This window comes from Salvia hispanica, chromosome 5 (assembly GCF_029641045.1).
Source record: "Salvia hispanica isolate PSC_SH4W2 chromosome 5, Shi_PSC_v1, whole genome shotgun sequence".
NCBI classification, from domain to species: Eukaryota; Viridiplantae; Streptophyta; class Magnoliopsida; order Lamiales; family Lamiaceae; genus Salvia; species Salvia hispanica.
Window position 1 is genome coordinate 17,069,483 of NC_142696.1, and position 24,313 is coordinate 17,093,795.

The 24,313-nt window shown below is 34.0% G+C and overlaps 2 protein-coding genes across 2 annotated transcripts; one reads left to right on the forward strand and one right to left on the reverse strand.

Moving 5' to 3' along the window:
* The first annotated feature begins 6,561 nt into the window (after nucleotides 1-6,561).
* On the forward strand, nucleotides 6,562-8,835 carry LOC125191225 (putative receptor-like protein kinase At1g80640). Its single transcript, XM_048088737.2, has 9 exons — nucleotides 6,562-6,814; nucleotides 6,878-7,088; nucleotides 7,163-7,295; nucleotides 7,366-7,429; nucleotides 7,515-7,611; nucleotides 7,683-7,785; nucleotides 7,887-8,005; nucleotides 8,096-8,185; nucleotides 8,300-8,835. The coding sequence occupies exons 1-9, from the start codon at nucleotides 6,666-6,668 to the stop codon at nucleotides 8,456-8,458; spliced, it is 1,125 nt and encodes a 374-aa protein (XP_047944694.1). The 5' UTR covers nucleotides 6,562-6,665; the 3' UTR covers nucleotides 8,459-8,835.
* Nucleotides 8,836-8,930: 95 nt separating this feature from the next.
* LOC125191224 (uncharacterized) lies at nucleotides 8,931-24,290 on the reverse strand. Its single transcript, XM_048088736.2, has 27 exons — nucleotides 24,020-24,290; nucleotides 23,821-23,925; nucleotides 22,752-22,927; nucleotides 21,840-22,083; nucleotides 21,681-21,748; nucleotides 21,527-21,596; nucleotides 21,102-21,446; nucleotides 20,866-20,945; nucleotides 20,676-20,727; nucleotides 20,333-20,486; nucleotides 19,875-19,962; nucleotides 19,270-19,372; nucleotides 18,876-18,963; nucleotides 18,333-18,427; nucleotides 17,993-18,172; nucleotides 17,003-17,254; nucleotides 16,245-16,340; nucleotides 14,825-14,919; nucleotides 14,683-14,746; nucleotides 13,069-13,159; nucleotides 12,919-12,992; nucleotides 11,643-11,888; nucleotides 11,477-11,550; nucleotides 10,420-10,526; nucleotides 9,834-9,952; nucleotides 9,465-9,542; nucleotides 8,931-9,309 (listed from the first exon to the last, which is right to left on the reverse strand). The coding sequence occupies exons 1-27, from the start codon at nucleotides 24,182-24,184 to the stop codon at nucleotides 9,109-9,111; spliced, it is 3,510 nt and encodes a 1,169-aa protein (XP_047944693.2). The 5' UTR covers nucleotides 24,185-24,290; the 3' UTR covers nucleotides 8,931-9,108.
* Between the last annotated feature and the right edge of the window lie 23 nt (nucleotides 24,291-24,313).

The window sequence follows — 24,313 nt, forward strand, 5'->3', positions numbered from 1 at the left end:
GCTCAAGTGAAAGATTTTCGTACCAAATGTATATCATGTTTTTGAGCACATGGTCTGGGATCAGTATAGCTTGTAACCTTATCCTTTTCCCAATTTTAGGACATTTATCATTACCATCTTCAATCCACTTTTGAATGGAGGTAAGACTTATGTCTGCCAATACAAAGTGGATCAACATTTCAAACTCGATTACCATAAAAACAACATTTGACACACAAAAAATATTCATAAAAAAACGCATATATCCAAATTCACAAAATGCAAAACAAAAGATGCATAAATAAACAGATACTCATTCATCACAAATGAACAAATTTCTTAACAATCCACCTTTAATATAATCACATAAAAGAAATTACAAAATATATATGAACCACATATATTTAATTAATTATTGAATGATGAAGTCATTTTAATGATTGATGTTTTTGCCAAAGTTGTATTTCTAACGCACACACCAATTTCAGTGTAGATGATATTTAATTTCAAAGGAAAAAGCATAAAAGACTAAAATTCGTATATTTAGACTTAAAAATAAGAAGTAGTTCAAAAGAAAATTAGAAATTGGTTAGAAAAATCAGTAATTTTTACAAAAATTTGGTGTTTCACACAACCTTTAAAAGTGGTCTTAAAAATCACTAACTTTTCAAATTGTGTGGATTTCCCACACTAAAGATTCGGGCATAAATTTTGCCTACCTTGAATGGCGGAACTAATTTTAGAGCATCAATATCATCATCAATTTTATCTTCCTCACAAGATGGAATGTAACTCTGACTATTTACATGTAGGTGTTTTGGTATTCCACATGGATAAAATTTATGCCGTAAAACTTTAGCGAGGGAAATCCGCTAAGTTCGAAAGTTACTGACTTTTAAGACCATTTTTAAAGGTTATGGAAAATACAAGATTTTTGTGAAAGTTCATGATTTTTGTGACCAATTTCCCAAAGAAAATTCATAAAATCCTACAAGTTCGTGTTTTAACGTAAGCGATACTGTGTGTGCAAACTTCAATTTATTACATTAATATTGGCAAGACACGGTTTCCTATCTAGGATAATTAAATGGAGTATTAAGGGATTCAGAGTGCAAAAGCATTAATTTTGTTTTCAATTTCAGATAAATATTTTTTGTTTTCTTAAGGTAAAACATTGCATGCCATTCATCCCAAATTCTTTAAAAAGCCACATTCGATAAACCTAACAATTTAATAAAACCTGACAAGAAAAATTCAAATAGAATCCAAGAAATAAATGACGAATCAAAGGAATTATAAAATCACATTAGAAAAACAGAACAACTAGACGAATATGATATTCTGATTCATCTTGGAAATTGAACATAAATCAGAGCAATTCCACGACATATTGCCACGATTATCATAACGCATAAACAAGAACACCGAACATATATACTTTCACACACACTCGCAAGACTCCAACTTCACAATCGTAGTTAATTAAATACTTTTGTTAGAGAGAGAGAATCGAGAATGAACCACTCCGGTGGACAAAACGGCGTGATCTTTCATGAGTTTCTTGGATATAGGACACTTGAACTCCTTCGGAACCACCGCGTCGGCGATTGCATCATGGAGCTCCAAATTAACTGCGGCTTTGTCATCGGCTTCCTTGACTCCACTCATCACCATAAGCATCACAATTCAGCTCTCTCTCTCTCCCTCTCTCTCTCGATTTAAGACAAAAGTGAGTTGACACAACATGAAAAATGCAATTTTTTTAGTGAAATGAATATTTTACTATTGCGTAGGCACACAATATTTCAAAAAGAATTTCACAGGTTTTCACTAAATCACTATTTCGTTCTTGTTAACATTTTAAGTATTTTTGCACATGCACACAAACTAATTTTTTATATTTAATTACTACTACTATTTCACATGCATACATAATCAGAATTTTTTTACTACCATTTCACATGCACGCATAATAAAAAAAATTTAATTCTACTATTTCACCAATTGAATATGACCTTTTCAATTTCTTGCTATTTCTCTCGACAACGATCGAGAGAAGCCCAATTTCATAGTTTTTCGTCTCTGGCATGGACCATAGTTCTTACCTAGGTGGCGATCTAAGACGCGAATAATAAATGTGGTTGATGGTATACTTCTTTGTAAAATATAATTACCCAAATTTAAGTTGCGATGATTTATACTGATTTTGGAATTGGGTCCATCTATAAATTCGGACCAAGCCCAGCCTTGGACCATCAGTGAAGTGGGTCGGGCTGAGGCGAGCTTGCTGGAATGTGCAACAAATATTTTTTCATACATTTTTAATTTTTTTTTACATTTTTTAAAAAACTTTTAGATCGGATATTATAAATTAACAAATAGTTACATTTATTAAAAAAAATTATGTAAGATTTTTTATATTTTCATTTATAATTCATACTCCCTTTGTCCAAAAAAAATAGTTTCATTTGTGGACGACATAATTTTTAATGAAAAATTGGTGAAGTAAGAGAGAATGAGAAAAAGTAGGTAAAGTAAAGAGAGATTGAGAGAAAAAGTGGATAAAGTATGAGAGAGAAACTCTCCAAATTTAGAAATGAGACTACTTTTTTTGTACATCTCAAAATGACAAATAAGGCTATTTTTCGTGGAGGAAGGGAGTATATGTTGATTGGATTTTTAGAATTACATAGAATATTACATTAAATTTATTAAATAAAAATTTACATTCAAATTGACCTTATTTCAATTTAATTTTTAGGTTTGGACTGAGCTTGGGTTTGAAAAATGATCCAATCGGAACCTATTTTTAACCTGTGAGCATAGCCCATGCCCGCAATACTTTGCTTATGGGCCGGGTTGGGTCAGCTTGGGCATCGACCCAACCCAAATGACAACTCTAGTACGAAACTTGAGTTGTTAGGTATATATTACAATTATTTACAAATTACATACATTGCATGCTCTTTTGCAATGACATAATAAATATATTGATTCCAGACATCCACCAAAATTTCAAATTGGATTTGTATCCGAACATGCCGCTGTTTTATGACATTTGTGGAATTTTTTTTTATTTAAATTGAATAATAGAATGTTGGGACCCTTAAGCATGTTGTTGCTGAAGAACATGAATGTGGGTGTTGTGCTCTTGCCAAAGAGCAAAGAGTAAAATATTAATAAAAGTGGGTCCGCACCCACATCCATACTATTTGGCAAGAGCATGGATGGGGATGCTCTAAGTGTAAAATCGACACGGACTGACCATTGTAAGTTAGGTGTTTTTCTTCGTTTGCGCATCGTAAAATTTGTTGCATTGATAAAATTTTGATGTAGTACAAATTGTAACGTAGACAAAGACAGAGGTCGTGCTACATATAAATTGGGAAGTTCCATTTTATCTCTATGCTATTATCACGCCGTGCTATGCACAAATTAATATATTTTTAAAATATTAATTTTTAATTTTAAATTAATTAAATAAAATTAGAATCAATATTAACAATGAACAATATGAGTAACAATTTCAGTTATATGAGAATAAAAAATCTATACAAATCAACATTGAAGCATAATAAATTTTGAAACAAATCACATAAAAATTAATGTTTAAACATTAAATCATGGAGTAGTAAGATAAAAACTACAATTCTAGAATTTGCAATGATATAAAATGATATTGCAAATGACCACCAAAGTACAAAATACAATTGGTCTAATCAAATGCAAGCAAGCACCGCTCCAAGTTTCATACATATAAGACCTAGAAAATATATGTATAAAAAGTGAAATCAGAATAAAAGTGAAACATGTATACTAATCATGACTTAGTATATTAATAATTTAGTTGAAAATTAATTATGTCGAAAATAGAACATTGATGAACATACCGAAAGGGAGTCCTCAGCGGTAAAGTTTTGCCCCTTGCCTAGTTGACATAGTTGACGCTGCTGTCCAACCGGTGGAGTCGCCGACGATGTGCGTAGTCTGCCCGTACACCGCCGGAGATATCACAAGCACAAAGAGGAGCGCAATGGCTCTACCCATTTTCATTTTACTATATATTTTTTGTTCGTTCGTCATTAGTGAGACATATTAGTGGGGTGGTAATTACAAGCTAATGGGAAAAGTGGAAAGCGGTTATTTAGGTAGTGAATTACTCCCTCTGTCCCGGCTAAGATGACACATTTCCTGACCAGTACGGGGTTTTAGGAGTTATTGATTAAAGTGTTTAATTGGAGCGAGAAATGGTGGGTGTAAGTATTAAAATAGAGAGAAAGATAGATGAATATTTTAATAGGAGTGGTAAAAAGTGGTTGAGTGTATTAATTGGAGAGAAAAAGTTACCAAAAAAGGAAATGTGTCATCTTAATTGGGATAAACTAAAAAAGGAAACATGTCATCTTAAGTGGGACGGAGGGAGTAGTATTTAGATAGTGGAGAATCTAAAATCAATTCAATTTATTTTAATTTTATTGGTTAGATCCACTTAATCATACGTTTAGCCAAAAAAAAATGACACAAAATGAATTTAATATATCAAATGACACAAAATGAAAAGTCGTGCGTCTTACCGTTATATTACTCCTTAAACTGCCTTTGTAATTTAAAAATGACTATAATTATCATATAAACAAAAATAATTTACAATGGCATTTATGTAACTATCTAGAAACTCCCCTTTTATATATGTATAGATAGATTTAACAATGATATTATATTTTATATCATACTTTTTACTATATTACTAACTTTATTAGATACATAGTAGTAGTAGTAGAGTACTCCGTGCGTCCCTAATAATTTGTCACCATTTGATCTGATATGGATTTTAAGAAATATAATAAAAGTCGGTTGAAAAAGTTAATGACATAGGTCTTGCTTTTATATATTAATTTTATAATAAAATGTGACTGAGAATGAGTTGGTGGAATGTGAAATCCACTACAAAAAATAGTAAAAATGAAAGGTGACAAATTTTCAGGGACGGATAAAAATGAAAATAATTGAAAATTTTTCAAGGACGAAGGAAGTATTATTTATCATAGTAAATCAATTAAATAGAATTATATTTTGATTATTTATAGCTAGATATTGAGAGTTTTGATTATCCGGTTTGAATACATCGGCAATGAATTTTCATACATTTATTTTCTGTTTTGTGATTTATCTTTTAAAGTATAGGGGAGTGTTATATTGCTAACTCAATACCTAATTGCTAACTACAACTAAATAATAGCCATTAGATATTCAAATTAAGGGCCTAGATCATCAACCAAGAAATATCAATACGATCAACAAAAAACGTCAATAAAGCCATATGATTAATTCCATAAAATATCAATAGGGGTATTAATGTCAATTAACTACATGTTTAGTTATAACTAACTTTTAAAAGAAATCCCAAAACTTTAAATTCATATAACATATATCAAATTAAAGATAATTTTATAAGGATTCCAACGATATCATATATGCATATGTTCTGATGTCAAAATTTGAAAAAAAAATTCGAAAATTTTTTCAATTTTTTCGTAAAGCAGAAATGTCAACATATTATATAAAATATGTCAATATAATACATGTAGAATGTCAATATAAGTGTGGGTTAACATTCTTAAAGCATTGTGTTGACATTCTCAAAGCATTGTGTTGATATTTCCGAAACACTATATTGACATTTTCATCTAAAACCCTAATTTGGCATTTTTTTTAATCTTTTTATTTTATTAATAAAAATGAAAATTACACGTGGCAAATTATAGACCACACGTTTTCTAAAATCCTATGACCTTAAATTAGTTGTAGTTAGCAATTAAATAATGAGTTAGCAATTGATCACTCTTATATGCACATAAATGCTTCATGTGATGGTTGAACAAAACCAAAAATCTTTTAAATAATACTACCAAGCGATAATTGTAAATGTGCTTTAAAATTTTATTTCGAAAGCTTGAGTCACATATAGTTTTCAAAAATTAGTTTATTTGTAAGGTAATTTTCTTGGGATTATCCGAGTAAATTCAAATGGATTAATTAAACTTCAATCTTGACAACTTTAAATAATGTGTTGTGTTGAGCACCTTAGTGGCATGCCTCACTTGATTTAATTTACATGGAATGCAGTAGTGTGACGAATAGTTTATTTATTTCTTTTTTTTAGTCTAATTCATTTTTCAAAACCAACCCGATGAACATAACTATACAGCCTAAAAACTTAATTTTGATACCATACTGCATTAGAATTTGAATTTGGGCATAAAACTGAATTTAAGTTGTTGGAAATATATATTGTAGTAGTTAATTAAAACACAATTCAGTCTTCTAATCAGGTATCGAATTGAATTGGAGAGAGGAAACAAAATTGAATAGAATATGCACATTTATACTATCCAACGAGATAGGAAGTGAAGCAGTTGCGTCGGAATAACTGTTAGGTTGCCCACCCCACCCAATTTATTTATTTATGTATTTATTATTATTATTATTATTATTATTATTATTATTATTATTATTAGGAAGAGGATAATACGAAAATAATTAGATATAGTCAAAGTGGTTACTAAAGTTCATTTTCAAGTACTTTGAAACATGTCTGTGAATTTGTATTAAGCTGTTTCATTCATCCATTTAAATTCTAAACCGACGCTCTCTTTCTCTCTCTATCTCGTGAAATTGCACGAGGAATGCGAGGAGGAATGCAGTCGAATCATAAGCTGGTGATAGCAGTTATTGCTGGTTCAACTGCGATTGTAGCTGCTGCCATCATTTTGTGCGTTTTCTATATCTACTACTACCGGAGGAAATCCCACCGCCAAAATATGTATCGATTGAGGTACTTTCTTCATTCGCACCTAATTTTGAGATGCGGTGATGTAAATTGAATACGCATGTGCAGTTGTTTTGAATCGGATAAGACGAGTGGTGGTAGTTGCGGAGCTCTGATGATGGATTTTAAGAAGATAGAATCAGCCACTGATAATTTTAGAGAGACTAACATTTTGGGTGCTGGTGGCTTCGGATGCGTCTACCAAGGCCACCTCCAGCCTGCTAACATTTCTATTGCTGTTAAGAAGCTTTCCAATGCAGAAGCCATAACTCAATTTCAGGTCTCTCTCTCACTCTGTGTGTGTGTTTGTGTGTTAGTTGGTGATTAATTCTCCAAATTAGGTTTCAATTGCAGACTGAAGTAGAGTTGCTGAGTAAAATTGAGCATCCAAATATAATTACTTTATTGGGATACTGCATTCATGCTGAAACAAGGCTTCTTGTGTATCAACTTATGCACAATGGATCTCTGGAAACTCAATTACATGGTACAAAATGATTGTATAGCTTATCTCTCACAAATAAAGCCTTTTCTAATTAATGCACATTTCTTTTCAGGACCTTCTAAGGGTTCAGCATTGACATGGCATTTACGCCTCAAGATTGCCCTTGATGTTGCAAGGTGTGTGTGAGTGTGTCTATACTATAGACATATCATGTATTGAATCATCTTCTGTAGTTATATAGTTATGACAATTGTTGAACAGAGGATTAGAGTATTTGCATAAGCACTGCCGTCCCCCAATAATTCATCGGGATCTCAAGTCGTCTAATATTCTTCTGGATTCCAACTTCAATGCCAAGGTAAAGTTGCAAGCTTGCTATTCTACAATCTTACTTGAGTTGTGGGAAAATAACACAGTTTTGTTGATTAGCTTTCGGATTTCGGGCTTGCTATATTGGACGGTAGTCAGAAGAAAAGCCAACTCAAGCTTTCAGGAACGCTGGGTTATGTAGCTCCTGAATACCTATTAGATGGTGAGTTCTGTACCCAACAACTCATATATATGCATATATTTCTTTCATTTGTTACAATCTATAAAAGAACAAGGCTGGGTTATGTTGTTGGAAACAAACAGGTAAGCTAACAGATAAAAGTGATGTGTATGGGTTTGGAGTGGTGCTGCTTGAGCTTCTATTGGGAAGAAAACCTATGGAGAAACCGGCACCACCACACACCCAGTCTACAGTCTCATGGGTAAACCTGGCTACCTTATTATATACTCCATATACGTATACTATATAATAAGCTTCCAGCTAATTGGTCCATTGCAATACTTGCATGCAGGCCATGCCTCAGCTCACAGACAGAACCAAACTTCCCAACATTGTGGATCCTGTGATTGCAAACTCAATGGATATGAAGCACTTGTACCAGGTTTCTCGCTAGATTTCATTTTCAAGAATTCTACATACATGCTTCATAGAGAAAAAATCAGATGCATAATTGAAGGCAGCATACTAAATTACTAATCATATCTGTACATGGTAGGTTGCTGCTGTGGCATTGCTATGCATACAACCGGAACCAAGCTATCGGCCGTTGATTGCAGATATTTTGCTTTCTCTTGTGCCCCTTGTCCCTGTTGAGCTTGGTGGGACGCTTAGAGATGAAAAATCTCTTAAACCTACTACATATGTACATGCGTAGTCTCCATCTTTTTAGATATTACTAGTGGTCTTGATCTGATTTTGTGGTGGACTTAAATCAGCAGAGCTAAAAATGTTCCCACTAATCTCCATTGGATCATTCACAATTAGATAGTGCACTAGTTTTGGTGCACTAAAAATGTTCCCACTAATCTCCATTGGATCATTCACAATTAGATAGTGCACTAGTTTTGGTGCACTCTTCCAGTCCAGTAGCTTTCATATCCAAAGCCGATGGATATTTTCATATTAGGACATGCCAACACTTTCTTCAAACCCTTGTTCAGACTCCCCCTCCCATGTAAACTGCACAAGAACACAAGTTCTTCCAGCTTGTAGTAATGACGTGGATGATTATGAAAAGCTTTTATTGTCGCATGCTGAGATAGTCATTCTAGCTGGCTATAGATTTCAGTCAGTGCATTCGACTGTTATATCGAATCAAATGCTTAGCCAACACATAGAAACAGAACAAAGCTCAAATTCGTAGTTTATTTTCAAAACTGCTGATATTCAAATCAATGAGTTGACACATTTGGCATTCAAAGGGAAAAAGTAATATGCTACCTATAAACAACTCCCTTTCCTCCATCTCAAGTTTTAAAAAAGCCTGCTGCATTACTTGTTACTAAAACTCTCATTTAGAACAAGCTACAGGCCAATTTTTTCAAACCTTTGGGCAAGGAGATGGTGATTGTTGCTCTCATACACTTTAATCAGTGACTGAATTGTTCTGTATATAACATCCCTCTTTTGGTCCATAGACGCATGCTTTGCCTCATCAAGTGAATTACTTGTATCCCCAACAGATGAGTACAGGTTCTCAATCCAAACCTCAAGGAATGATGCTTTCTGTACAAGACATAAATGAAGCTGTTACACTTGACATCGAGATCTATATTCAAACAAACAAATGATACTTTTTACATAAAAACACCGTGCACTTAAGCAGGCGGTTCTATGAAACATGACCGTATCTGTGCATAAGAAAATGTCACTCATCTTACTTTGACAAGTAAATCTTGTACAGCTCGTTGATCACATCTGGAAGCAAGAGCCAGAAGATGCAGCATAGTTGATGTCAACTGTAACAAACAAAGAGACATCAATGTAAAGAGTAAACACAAACAACTCTAAAATATCTGTGTATTTTGAAAAGCATACAAGTTACAAATGGAAAATTATGATCCATAGACAATCAAAATGATTTTTTAAAAATATTTTCCATTCAAAGGCAAAGGAGAAAGTAAAGAGTTTGTACTTTCATCAATAGAGAATTTCCCAAGTTTCCTTTTATTTGGCGAATTTAAGTACGTTCATATAAATGAGTAATGACTCAGCAAAAAGCAAAGTTTATGAGAATTTCCCATGCTGACCTGCTTTTCCAGGGCAATCCGGTATTTGAAGTTAGAAGGTTCTGCAATCTGATCTGATTTAAAGTTCTCAACAACATGCTCCACACTTTTAACAACATCATAATATGATTTTCCATAATCTGCAAAATCAACATATCATAAGTAAAAACAGACAAAATGAAAATAAAACCAGTTCAAGACAAGGATCTACCTAAAGAAGAGACTGAATCTCATGATAGAATGATAAAACATCAGTCAATATATGTTCTAAGTATTTTTTTGAGTTGCTAGAAGGGGGAAAAAAAAAGCAAAAAAGCTAGTGAGCTTCAAATCATTTGATGCATGGTTTAACAGGCCATCCATGCTGAGCCAGTCAAACATTTAACCCAAAGAAAACCATAAAGAAATACTACGACCTCATTCCCTCTTTATGGTAAGATTCAGGAACCAATTTGTTTGTTTTTAGGTCCTAATTACAGGAAAACAATGCATCAATCAACCGAGTACAATTTTGTTTGTTGTTAGAGTAATGAAGTTGAAAAGGAGGAGAAATTGTTAAAGTGGAGTTCATATAGTTAATAATAGTATATAGCTACTAATACTTCACCATTTATAGTTTCTGGTGCAGCCAAGGCAGCAGCAGCTTGTATCCTTATCTTAAAATTTGAAGAATCCCGAAGTAGCAACAGAAGGATACTAAATACAGATGAGGTCCTGCAAAATATGTGAGTAGAGTCTTAGAATATGAAAGCTTTACATTAGAATGAATGGAGACCATCCAAGTTAATAACTCAAATGGATGCTAACAAAGTCATGATAACCCACATATGCTTTTAAAGTTATTGCAAGCATCATGATTTACCATAAATTAGTCATCGAAGAAAAGAGTCAGCTAAAACATGTTGACACTTGCTATAGTCAGAAAGTAACACAAGGCTTTTTTTATTAGCAGTGTAATTATCAAGACAAGATCATGACATTAGATATGTGTCAGGAGACCTAGAAGACATTAAAACCAGGACAAATTCCAGATTATCTGCAATATTAGTATGACAAACAGAGAAAAGTGAATAGATTAAAGAAAACTCATTCAGTTGTCGCGCTAGAGAATAGTTTTACAACAATAAGTTGTTCAAAAACAATTCAGAGATAGAAATAAAATCAGGATAACTCGCATAACTTGCCAAAGTGTACATATCAAGAAAGTATGTGGCTAGAAAAAACTAATAAAAAATACCATACAGATTATTTTATAGTTCTTACACTGAAAGGATGGATACACACATTGCTTGGTTGTGATAAACTTCCTAGACTAAGCAAGGTGGAAAACAGATGACTTTCCTGTCAGCATTCACTTCTAAATAGATCCAAAGCAACAATTTAGTCACACTACATTCTTCATATCTACAAGTTTGAGAATCATGATCTAGCATTTAATAACTATAGAATACAATCAAACTTTAGTGTGTTCTCCAGCAATTACATTTAAAACCCCCAAACCACAGAAGTTGAGTAATAGTAATATGATGCCTGCTCAATATATGGAAACAAACTGGAGCCCTTTCTCATGAACAAAAAGTTCCACCATTCATGCACAACATGTACATCGACTAATTAAGCCTTCCCATATTCCAATAAAACAACTATAATAACAGATCACTAACCAATCCATGTCTTGCAGCTTTAAAGATTTGTTCAGAAATAAATTGCTCAATGCATGACACACGTTCCATTGAACCTGTTAGCAATGCTCAGTTTCAAGAACACTGGTATAAAAAATGCTTACAAGAAAAGAACATAATAATAATAATAATAACAAATTTCACTAACCTTAACGTTTCCAGTTGTGACACAAGAAAGAAAAGCCTGCACCATCTGATCAAGCCAATCGAAACTCCCAGGGGAACTTTGAACAGATTGTGACCTTTCTTTCACATGATCCTTGAATCCTTTTCTGCCGTGGTATTCAATTTTAGAATGCATTGAATACGGTGGATCACCATTACAAGGTAATTGTTTTATGAATTGGATGGATCTTGCAAGATTCCCTAAACCCCTAACAGCATTTGCTTTGACCTGTAGCACATATAAACTAAAACATGATTAGGAGATGTGCCATGAACAGGTGACTGGCCCAATTAATGCTTTGAGGTTTAAAACCACATTACGATTGCCACTAATGAGCATATTACAACACCAAAAACAGTAATTATACACCTATCGAAGATAAATTTTTTGATGGAATTCAAAACCAATAGCTCATGTTTGTGACCCGTAACGAAAAGAGACATTAGTAAAGAGGGTTTGGAGAAACCAGTTATGGAGGCATAACCCAAGCTGGTGAACATAGATTTTGGAGCAATAAAGTTTAGGAGATCAAACTAGTATGAAATATTGCACTGAATAATCTGGAAATGTAATAGTACAAATGGTTAATGGAGTAAAATCCAAGAGACCAAGACATCTAGGGAAAAAAAACATGAATTTTTTATTATAAGAGGAATGGTATAATATGACCCGGCAGATAACACCTTGAAACTATTCTAAGGTTGCTTGTGAATCACAAAGGATCATGTTATAATTGAGAGGGAGGGATGTTTTCTGCAAGCAGAAGGTAAAAGGTGTGAATTCTTTTTGTATCTTACCTAACCTTCCAAGTGTGGAAGTACACATGGCCCAGAAGGTACTGGCTGGCTGCCTGATTTCTATTCTATGGAACTTAATAGAAGGCAATAATTCTTTTTCTTTTCTTTTTTTCCTGTAGTGGGAAATTTTTGGCCGAACATTAACAATCAGTTAAATTTCATGTGGTCTGTTGCAACTTGCAATTTATTATGGAGGTTTGTCTGCCCTACAGAATAAAATTATGATATTTACATAGACCTAGAATATCCATAGTTTTGGTAAGGAGATCATAAACTTGCGCTAGATGGGACATGCAAAAGCAAGAGCACACAAGTGACCAATTAGAATCAGTTCCATCACATGCACCGTATGGCTTACTAAGCAAATACGGAAGAGAGAAAACTTTCAATCTCCCTCATTCAGCCATAAAAGTGCTTAAAGATTTCAACCTCTTTGACAAATGTTGGACTTGGCTGTTTACCTTGTCATTGTCCCTGACCAGCCGCAATGCACTGTCTACTAGCAGTGTTGTGTATTCAAAACATTTTGTAGATCCTATCACAGGCAAGACATTAGAAAAAAAGATCAACAATTGCAATAAAAAAAATGTAGAAATCCAATAATGGCCCACCAATTGAACTTCTTCCATCATATAGTTCATCTAAGCAATGACTAAGAGAATCACATATGTTTGCTAATGCCCATGAAGCTGTAATACGAACCTGAAAGTTACAATGAAATGCATTAATTTAAGGTTAGAAAACATAAAGAAAGAACTCTAAAATGAGAATAGCAAACTCCCTCATTCAGATTATGATATTTAATTCATGCAAAGAGTTTAGACAATCAAGATAATTTAACAACATTCATGAACTAAGGCATCAATTGCCAAAGTCTAGAGGAAGTTAGGTTTTAAAGGCTCCTTAAAATATTTTATTAAGTTATTTGGCTAATAACATGATGTTCTACATTTGTATTACAACAATGATGCGCTAAATGAAACTACAGAACTCATGAAAAGCTTTTTAGAGATTATGTCAGTGTTTAGTCCAGGATTGCCATAACTGGACAAGCCATATTTTCCTACAATTATTCAAGTAAAGTTCCCCTCGAGATAGTGTACTGTAAGAAACCTACTCAAATCTTTTATTTGGTGTATGAAATCAAGTAAACACTGAGAAAACATATGCAAAATATAAAAAGCATGTCAACCGAAGTGTTGGAGAGGTAAGTGTTACAACAACTCAAGTTTATGCCAGAAGGGGAAAGGTGCAAGTGTGGCCATGCCCGATTCTTAGCTTTTTACTAATTTAGTTTAATATTAAGTTATTATTCTTTTACAAATTAATATTTTAGTTATAGGCCATGGATTCCTTTTTCCAGTTTCATAGATATTATAGATTAGGAATCAGTATCTTAGTACTCATATAAGAGAAGGATTATCTTTGAGGAGATTAGGAGAAGGATTATTTAGGAATTAGTATCATCTATTTATCTTTGAGGTGAAGTTGTCAGTTAGCTTGGACATAAGAGATTTGATTAACACCACTTCCAGATCGGTTAACACCGAAACTAGAAATGCCAGAGGAATGGAATCGGACAACCGGTTTGGGGAGTCTGAGAGGGAAACAAAGGAAAGTCGACTTGATTGATGAATTGTGTGGTAGACATAGACTGCAGGCAAGCTAGAATGTATGATGAAATTGTAGCTGCATGAGAAGGGCTTTGCTGTGGCCAATGAGTGTCGCATACAGAGGGCCATTCCATCGTAAAGAAGGGCACAAAGGCCCGTCTGGTACCACGCCATGAGCCAACACTGGGCAGCTGTCAAGCGCAAAGACCAACTAACAAAAACTATATAAGGTAACAAAAATGTCATGATTTTTTTCTTCTTTTATTGAGTTGGGGAATGGGCCCCGGTCGTTCACCATAAAAAGATGATAAAAAACATTTAGCTACAAGGTTTTTGGTGAAATGTCAATGTTTTATAAGTCAATGATTCATATCAATGATGGTAAACTTTAATATATCATGCTTTGTTAAAGAGTCTAAGCGCCTTGGCCATGTTCTCTCCATTTTGTACTTAACCCCCAGAAAAAATAGTACCTATGTTCTCTATGTGAAGACTAATAATGACTCTGGAGTTTGGACTCTGTGAGAGAGAAGATAAGATAAAACAAAAGAAAACTAAACAAAACAAACCCAGCCAAGAAAGGGAACTAGGACCAGAGGCCATAAAACTTACAGAAACCAGCGAATCATGTGCATTACGCTCTGCTGCCAGGATGAACTTTTCCAGAACTTCCGCACTGCAAAAAGAATGAAAACTGGAGTATTACTCAGGTTAACAGCACATGAAATTGTGAGACTTGACAGATTTTATTTACCTATGATATATTTGTGGGAAACATCCAATAACACCAATGGCTCGGCAAGCAGCAGACCTAACTGAAGGAACCTCATCATATAGAGCAGCATTAATCTGCAAAGAATACATGATAATTGTAAATAAGTTTAATCAGCACTGCCCCTCACATAATAGAGCCACCCTTATTTGCTATTAAGGTTCATAAGTCACTTGGTGGCTGAAATTTTTGTGGATATACTGCTATCAGACAAAAAAACAGGTTTGTACAATTTAATGGTTAGTCAACATCAGAATTTGAAAATACTAACACATAAGAGGCAAAAGATAATTTTTCTAGAGCAGAAGAGAAGAAAACACTGATATTTAAGCAAATGGAACAACTTGGGTAGATATTCAAACGAGAAAGTAGGTCTCAAGTGCAGAAAGGGCAGGTAGCTACAACTGATCACTTACAAACAGAAGACCAATGTTTTAAAAACCGGACCGGTGGACAAACCGGCGAGCTAATGGTTCACAGTTCAACTTGTCCGACCGGTCGAACCATTGGTCGAACCGGAATACTGTAGCAACACTCATAGTATATATTTAATGCAATATATATAATACAAAATAATTAAAATAATGTCAATAACAAACCCAAATGACATTATAATGCATAAATTTGGTGTATTCATAACATGCAATGTCAATAATCCTTCAATATATGAAGAAAACTCACTCCTATATAAAAACATTAAGTGAATGATAAAATAAAATTGTAAAAAGTTAATTAATATTTAGTAAATAATATAATTAAATCTATTAGTATACATTAAGCATTAAAAATAATAAATTAATCTATAACAATATACAATTAAACACGAATAAAATTGGTTTATAATAATAATTATTTAAGTACCTAAAACTTTACTAAGAAAAGATGTAAGAAGATTTTTTTTTTCATATTATTATATGTTTTCTAAATAGAAATTGTTATCAAAACATAATTCTACAGCTTAGTGCATACGCAATAAAAAATAATGAGTAAAAAACATTTAGAGTAAAGTATGGCAGGTTTTAATTAAAAAGGAATAAAGAGTAAAAAACACATCTAATTACGATAAAAATTAGAATTGATCTAGGAACATTACGTTTCCCACATCGAAGAGTAAAGACTATTCACAGCTTGGAAGTAGTACTATAAAAGGAGGACCTCGATTAGATTATAATTGTGCATAATTGCGCATTAAAATCAAAGTTTAAAATTTAAACCGGTTTAACCTGTTACCGGTTTCCGGTCAGACCGGGCGGCTTGAACGGTTTAAAACGGTCCAACGCGTGAGCGGTTTAAATGGTGTAACCGGACCGGACACGGTGCCGGTTCGCGGCCGAACCGGTCCGACCGGCCGGTCCGGTTTTTAAAACACTGCAGAAGACCATAGAGTGTACAACAGACTTACTGAAGATACAGTTATGTATTCCTGTTTGTCCTCTGGAAGGGAAATGAAAACAGGAGAAGTCATTCCAGCAAAACAGGTCACTGATGCAGCTCTTACCTATCAAATAAATTTAAAAATAAGATCCACTTGCCCAACTTATAGAGATTGTGATACATATTAATGAGTTGCATACATCATAACATGCACCTCAACACAAGTACACTTATGCCTTCAGTGAATCGAACAGCTCACAAGAGTATATTTACCTCATATCGTAAGAATGGATAACATGGACAAAAGGAAAAATGCAGAAGCCAACTAGAAACTATCAAAAAAAAGGTAACGAGGTAGTTCTAAAATAAAAGAGGCTTGACAAATCTAACAATTATTTCTTTCTTTACTCACTCAATTTACTTGTATATAATTGATTGGATTTAACAATATATTAGATGTTACAGATGCATCAATAACTTATTCCGCACTTTATGAGATCGAAATTATTGCATTTAATATTTATTTTGTTATTTTGAATTTCTTCCTATTTTGCCAATTAACAAACAAAAAGATATAATATCATCCATCCACAGAAATTTGAAAAAGAAAAATTGTTTCTGAAACTGTTTAGTTTAATTTAACATTATGCATTCTACTATTCAGAAATAAATGTTTAGTAGCTCATTTTCTTATGAGGTCTTAATACCATTATCTATTTCAGTTTAAGTTGAAAAACATGCCTTTTAAATAAAGACTTGAAGAAAATGAATCTTCTTTCAACTAACCATCGCAGAAGAATGATTAATAATAAGAGGCATATGCTTGATTGTTGCTTCCAACCACCTCTCATTTGCTAAGATGCATGTTTGAGAACCATCAATAGTTGAAACAGGGGTCTCTAAAATGTATGATGGCGCTGATGAGATTGCCTTTGTTTTCACATAGTCAGATGTAAACGGACTATCAAGAGATTTATCAGTTGAAAGATCTTCAGTTCCTTTAAAGCCAGAAATAGCCCGAAGACTTTCATCCAAAACCTGCATAAAGGTTCAGGTCAATAGAATAAGTTCATGATTCAGAGACTGTAGAAAGTTCATTTTCATCAGAGAGGGGAAAAAACTAGCAAATTATGGCATTTACGCTTCATAACTATTAAATTTTCACATACAAGCTCTAGTTAAAAACCTTGAATTAACGCTTCATGAACTATTAAATTTTCACGAAACACTCTGCATGTGAGAAATTGATTGAGAAAAGACGACAAACGCACATCATACATCATTTAGCTGAGTTGAGGCATATAAATGGGAAACTGACAAAGGAGGAAAAGCAATATTGTAAAAAAAAAAAGAAAAAAAGAAAAAGTAGACAGACACATTGGTATTTCACCCAATCAATCTAATTAAATAGCCAATTCTTATATAGTACTTCATCTATGTGAATCTTATTGTGCTTTTGTCTTTTATGAGGATTTTGAAAAGGACAACTGTATTTCCCTAATGGAAACAATTATCTTCTGTTCCTGATGTACAAGGCAGCTGTAAGATATAAACCTGAAAATTTGATCAGTGGTAAAGGTAAACTGTTTCCCAAGAGATGAGTAATACCAAATGAGGAACTACAATTGATTAATGAAGTGAGAGAAAGATCAGACCCTAAAATTGGTACACATCTTTGACACGTTGAGGAAATTATTGAATAATGTAAAATGCGTTGATATAATTGATGATGCTTAGAAAAGAAAATAACATTAAGTCGAAACGAAACAAATCTACCTTGACAGCAGCAGTCATGACTCTCTCCTTTAATGATACAGCAGTCTGCTCAACATTACCTCTCCATAGTCTTGAAGACTCATCAGGGAATGTGCTTAATACTCCATAAATGATAAAGGAAATTTGTTCCCAGCATAAGGTCATTACATTTGGATAATTATGGGACAAAGATTTAAGAGCCTGCAGCAACCAATAAAACATTATAATTGTCTGAGAAAATCTGAACCAAAGAAACGGTGGATACTTCAGGATAGAACATGATAGAGCGTACTAATGGATGTCATGTGCACCTCTGAAAAATTGAACTAGATGGTAGTTTATTCGGTAGAGAAAATGTCACCTGAAGTGCTTCTAAGCTTATTGACGGGGTTGATAATCGTTCAGAATATTGAAACAAGGTAAACAGTACTCCAGTAGTCTGACCTTCAAGACATCCTGGTCAATAATATTATCGTGCAAATAAATCAATTAACCTGAAAGTAACATTAGAATTTCTTAATCAAGAAACGTACAAAGGATAAAGAAGATAGTATCTAAATGATTAGTCCAAAATTAGTCCTTGAAACTATCCCAAAAAAACTTTTTTGCAGTAGTTTGCTCCATACTTAACAATTCGGTCAAAAACTGACGGTCAGCCGCATTTTGACTAGATTAGTGGGTTAAATATCATTCTAATTAAAAAATTAAAACTCTTATTTTGTTATAAAACCACAAACTATACAAAAAAATATAAGATCCATTCACCTCAAGTAAACAAAAAAAGAGGCAGGCACAAAAAAATATAAGATCAATCCATGTCAGGTTGTATAATTAGTTATAACTAATATTATTAATTTTATTAATTCATTATAATCCTATTGAACTATGGTTATATGCAGCAAACCTGATGAAATTTCTCCCAGCAGCATATTGTTGACACACATTGAGGCAGGCACAGAAAGAGCTCTGGTTAAGCAAATAATTGCTGCAGCCTGAAAATTGAAATCAAATGTATCACAGAATTCATTTCAAAGAAACATTGTTACAGTACAGGAAACTGCACTGAGTTTGCACACGAGACTAATAAACAAACCCCACAACCCAAAAAAACCAGAAATGGGGGAACATTCTATAAATGGGTCAGTTTTTTAAAATTTTGAAAGCGGTTACGTACACATTCACAAAAAGTGTGACACCCATTTTCAGAAGTTAAAGAAAACTGACCCACTTGCGGAATTTAGTTGCTGGTTTGACCCATTTTGAAAATTTACCCCAGAAAAAAGGAGCTTGATACTTACCAGCAAACTATTCCGATCATTATGATATGGAAAGCCTTTTTCAATTGTTGACTGGAGTGAAGAGATAACCCTAGCGAGAAGCTCAGGAGGCATTCTTGAATATCTATAGATTAACAAACAATTAAACCCATTTAATCAGAAAATTGATGCATTTATGAATCACCATTAAATTCTAAATGCAAATGATTGGCTCCTACTGCTGTAAAGTCTCCATTTAGCGGCTTAGGACTCCCATATCTTCTATAATCTATCCAGAAACTAAGAATGCAGAATACAGAAACAAATTCTCTAACAAAATTGTGGTTAGCAAGGATAAAAGCTAAACACTAGTCAAGCACAACGAACTTAAGCCTTCTCAGTATATAGTATACAAGACTCACAATTACTGAAAACCCAACAAGGCATGAAGAAAGAACAAGTTGTGATAGAACACATGCTTTAAAGCCTTCATAAAATGGTGGAGGGCTCCTAGGAACTAATAACCTCATTGTTTCTTGAAAGAATCAACCTAATATGGTTAATATGGACTAAAACAAAAGTGACAAAAACTTCAGAAGTAGGTGGAAATTAACAAAATAATTGTCAGTTCCAAAGCTAAAACTTACGGTGTAGATGCTATCAAAAGCATTAGGATTTTAAATGACAATGCCAGCAATCTATTGCTTGTTTCTTGTTTGATTAAATACAATGTACCTGATCAATAAAGAAAATATTTCATCAATCATACTGCAGATCTTAGAGCATCATATTTGAAGAAAAGCTTAGTAGAAAAAAATAATTTCACTCAAGAGTTTAAAATGTCTTTGTAATTGTCCAATTTGTGAATTTGACCAGAACCATATGATTAATCATGCCTTAATATGTAACCCAGCCTTAACTGAACCATGATTTACTAAATTTGACTCAACTTCACTTTTACATAGCAAAAAGCTCTGATGCACCATCAGATCGCTGAATTAAAGTCGGAATTGGCCAAAATTGCAACTACTTGCTAAACGTAAGTACAATTTTTTAGATTAGAATAATTATGCAAACAAGCAAAACGAACTTTAGATCCCAATACCTGAATGAAGTTGCATCAAGATATGCCCAAGAGAGCTAGAAAGTGTAGTAAACGACCCATGTTTTGAGTGCTCCTTAAATTCTGCTACCTGTAAGGAAACAGAAGCAGGCCCATCCAACATTGCCATAATAGTAGAAGCAGCTGCAATCCGGACCTAAGAAAAAGTTTACAGTGTCTTAGTAGTTAGTACAGAATTTCAAATAAGGAAAGAAGAACACAATTTACATTATAGTAAAAGACATAGATTGTTGCAGAGTATTTAGAAAATGTATATAAAAATAAAAAGAGTAGTGAAATGGTTCATTTGATAGCAACTGCAGTCAATATGAATATATGAAGAAACCTTTAATGAAGGGTCAGAAAGAAAGCAAATCATCAGAGTAGTGTCGTAATTCCTATATAAAGAGAAAGAGCCAATAAATGTAACGAACAAAACAAGAAATTAGGAATAAAATCTTTAGCCAATACAAACCATGAATGAATCATTTACCACAGCATATAATAAACAAGAGGCGAAGGAGAGCATGCTTAACCTGTGTTGTAGCACATCATTGGATGGCAAAAGCATTGTCCACTGAGCTGTAAACAATTTGGGATCAGCTCGGCAGAGATCCTTCAAGCAAAATCCGGTTAGTCGGTTAGAGGAAAGTGATGTTGGTAAACAATAGTAGAAAAAGGACGCTCTACATAGGTTAAGAAAATTAAAAGAGAAAATGGACAACTAAAAAAACATAGGTTAAGATATTAGATTAAGAGAAAATGGACTAACCTGAACACAAATAATTGCAGCTAATCTAGCCTTAACTAAATATGCTTTGCTGTTATCCATTACTGATCCATCACTATCACTGCAATCTGAATCTGATGAAATAAATTCATGTCCTGAAGAAACTAGACTTTCCTCATGTTTACGCTGTTGATTTCCCGCACCCTTTTTTCGTAAGTGTGGAGGCCTATATGGGCCACTTTTTGATTGATTTGATACTTCAAATGGCATGTTTTGGCTTTTCGATCCTACTCCCTTCAAGTAATTAGTTGGTTGATTCATAACTGATGGCTTGTTTACAAGGCCATAGCGGAAAAAGATTCTCAATGATGCTACAAATCCAGCCACCTAAAATATTAGATACAAAGATCGATTCATTGCAAAGGGACTTCTTAAACATGCAATCGATATAAGATGTAGTCTCTTACATGTTCTGCAAGATATCCTCTAGGCTCTGCAAGAACTAAGTGCAAACATTGGAGAAGCTCAACATAAAACCTGATAAATATTTTCACACCAGTTGATTTTTCATGAACAAATTCTTCAAACAAAAAGTCTTCCTAAAAAGGATGAGAAAATTACGTGGCAACGGTATTATCCTCCATCAAAAGACCCTTAGAAGCCAAGATGTCCATAACTTTTCTAAGGACCTACAAATAAATAAATAATTAAACAAATCCTTTATTGCTATTTTAGTTGGTGTTTTCAACTGTAACACAAATTTAAACAATTGGCACATACCACAATCGTTGACTTCCAGATTTCAACTGGCAAAGAAGCACCTACTCTTGAGTATGTTTCACCAATCATGGCAAATGCAACTGTAAGGACTTCACACACTCCTCTAGATACTGAATAATTGTCACTAAAATATGTAGAATGCTTTGAGTCCCCTTGAAAACACGCAACCACTTCAAGAACAAAATTCAGCAGTTGCCCGTTTTCAGATAGTGAAGCAGCTGTCTGATATAAACTAAAAAGTAACCTGAAAGTTGAATAATCAACTAGTGCATTAGCTATAGGTGATATCTACTTATATATTTACAAATATTGCAGCATATGCAAGCAAGCCCAACCCAGAAAATGGTTAAAACTAAAGGAGAAATAGGGTGAGGTTTTAGAGTTTGGAAGAAAGTTAATGTAATAAACTTGAGGAGCTTTAAACTAATGCTAGGACGAAGCACTAGAAAGCAAGCATTCCCCCAAATGAAACAATGTACAAATAAAACAAGCATCCTTTAATCTGACTATGCTGATAACATCATCTTAGCATGTGAAAGAAATATGGCTAGGAATATGTGATAGGGATGACATAGTACACCAGTGTGGGCCATTGGTTGTCCATCCATAATTCCATGTCAAAAGAAGGATTAAGAAAAGGAATTGGTAAAGGAAGAGAAAAGAGGGAAGGCATGACTCTGAGAAATGAATGAAGGAGAGCAGATTAGTGGCAGCCTAAATTGGGCCCGTCGCATACCTATTTACAAAAATATAACTAGCTACAAGACGGTATGCAGGAAGTAAATTTGTAGTCCGTTTTATAACTTTATTCATGTGCTAGGAGTAACTCTTCCTCTTGTGTGCTCTGAAACTACAACAGTATATAAAGAAGGAGTGGGAGAAACATAAAGAGAGGAAGACAAATTACCATACCTTAAACTTTCTAAGCAATTCTTGGTGGGTTTGATTAGAGCAACATTTCTGATGATTACTCTCTCTGTTTCAACATTGCCAAAGAAAACCTGCACTATCCTCTTGAAAGAGTCAAGCACAAGGCCCCACATAGTAGAATTCATTTCCAGAAAAGAGGAATGACTGATTTCATGGATCTGCAACAAAAAAGGAAATATTCAGCTACACATGTCACAAACTTGTTTTAGAACCATGATGGACAATTAATTTTTGTAATACAACCTCACATTATTTCCTCTTTTCTTGTATTAGGATATGAACATAAAATTGTTTCTTAACTTCAAATTTTATTTATGTAGGCTCATATGATAATCACTAAAGTTGTTTTGACAATGAGAAACATTTGAACGAACTGACTCTACAACTATTAATACTAGTGTTAGAAGTTATAACTAGAAACGGGAAAAGGGACAGAGCAAATTTTACTTCTCAATCCAAAGCCAAACTGGTCTTTTGTGCGGCTAATCTGAGTATCGTATCATTGTGCAAATAAAAATAAATGAATCAGAAAGGAAAGGGTTTAATTATCTTTAAAGTTATGGACTTTGGTCAGTTTGGCAGTTACAAAATGAATGTTAACTTGTAGCTCGACAACACTAACTTTCAATTTCCAAACTTCAGCCTCAAGGACAAAGTTGTTCTGAACAAGGAGGAAATTGATAGCAACTCATTAAATGAGAGTTTGCCAAAATTGGGTGAAGAATGGGAAGCAGACAACGACTGAGTCTGCATCGCATATGGTGGAGGGTTAGGATGTTTCCTAGTAGTTTATTCGCAAAACCGCCACTTATGTAGTTAACTAGAGTTATTTGGGTGATTGGTTTACAACTGAATGAACTTAATTGAACTGCTTTAAACTGAGCAACTTGAAAAAAGTGAGTCTAAATCCTTAATTTGATAGGCCGAGACTCTCAGTCGAAAGAATTGCAAGTAGTTCGTTGTAGTCCTCACAACACCACCAAAACTCAAGCGTGATATGGAAATCCAATCAGCGAAAAAGAGGTATAACAGGACAGGTGCAAAGATGTACCAATGCAGATAATTTAACGAAGGTCTGAGTAACATCTTCAATTCCTTGTTGATAATAAGAGAGGTCGCGAGCCAACTCCAATAATAGAATCAAGTCGGATGTTAGCTGCGATTGCAAGTACATGTTAGCAATCAGCAGCAAAAATGTAGGATCGGATCGGATCAGATCAGATTTCGTGGGGTTGGGAGTTGAAGGGTACCTCGTGAGGTGGCAACTGCGGCGCAGCAGCAACGAGAGAGTCGGATGGGGACAAAATTAGTTTTTCAAGGAGGCGAATGACGGTGGCGCACGGTGGCGAAGCCGAGTTTTCATCCCTCAGGGTCAGAAACGCCGTTCTCCATGACCTCACCGCCGACGAAGACATCGAAACACTCAAAATAAAAACAAAAAAAAATGCCAGATTTATAAAAAAAAGAAAAAAAATTGCCGCCGCTCAGTATTCAATTTGAGCCCACTACAGAATATGGGCCAGTGAAGATATTTAAAGCCCATT

Coding starts and splice junctions, on each gene's coding strand:
- LOC125191225 (XM_048088737.2), top strand. CDS start 6,666: ATGCGAGGAGGAATGCAGTCGAATCATAAGCTGGTGATAGCAGTTATT. Junction 8,006..8,095: donor CCCAGTCTACAGTCTCATGG/GTAAACCTGGCT, acceptor ACTTGCATGCAG/GCCATGCCTCAGCTCACAGA. Junction 8,186..8,299: donor ATATGAAGCACTTGTACCAG/GTTTCTCGCTAG, acceptor TGTACATGGTAG/GTTGCTGCTGTGGCATTGCT.
- LOC125191224 (XM_048088736.2), bottom strand. CDS start 24,184: ATGTCTTCGTCGGCGGTGAGGTCATGGAGAACGGCGTTTCTGACCCTG. Junction 20,487..20,675: donor TTTCTGACCCTTCATTAAAG/GTTTCTTCATAT, acceptor ACTTTTTCTTAG/GTCCGGATTGCAGCTGCTTC. Junction 17,255..17,992: donor TCATGACTGCTGCTGTCAAG/GTAGATTTGTTT, acceptor ACCTTTATGCAG/GTTTTGGATGAAAGTCTTCG.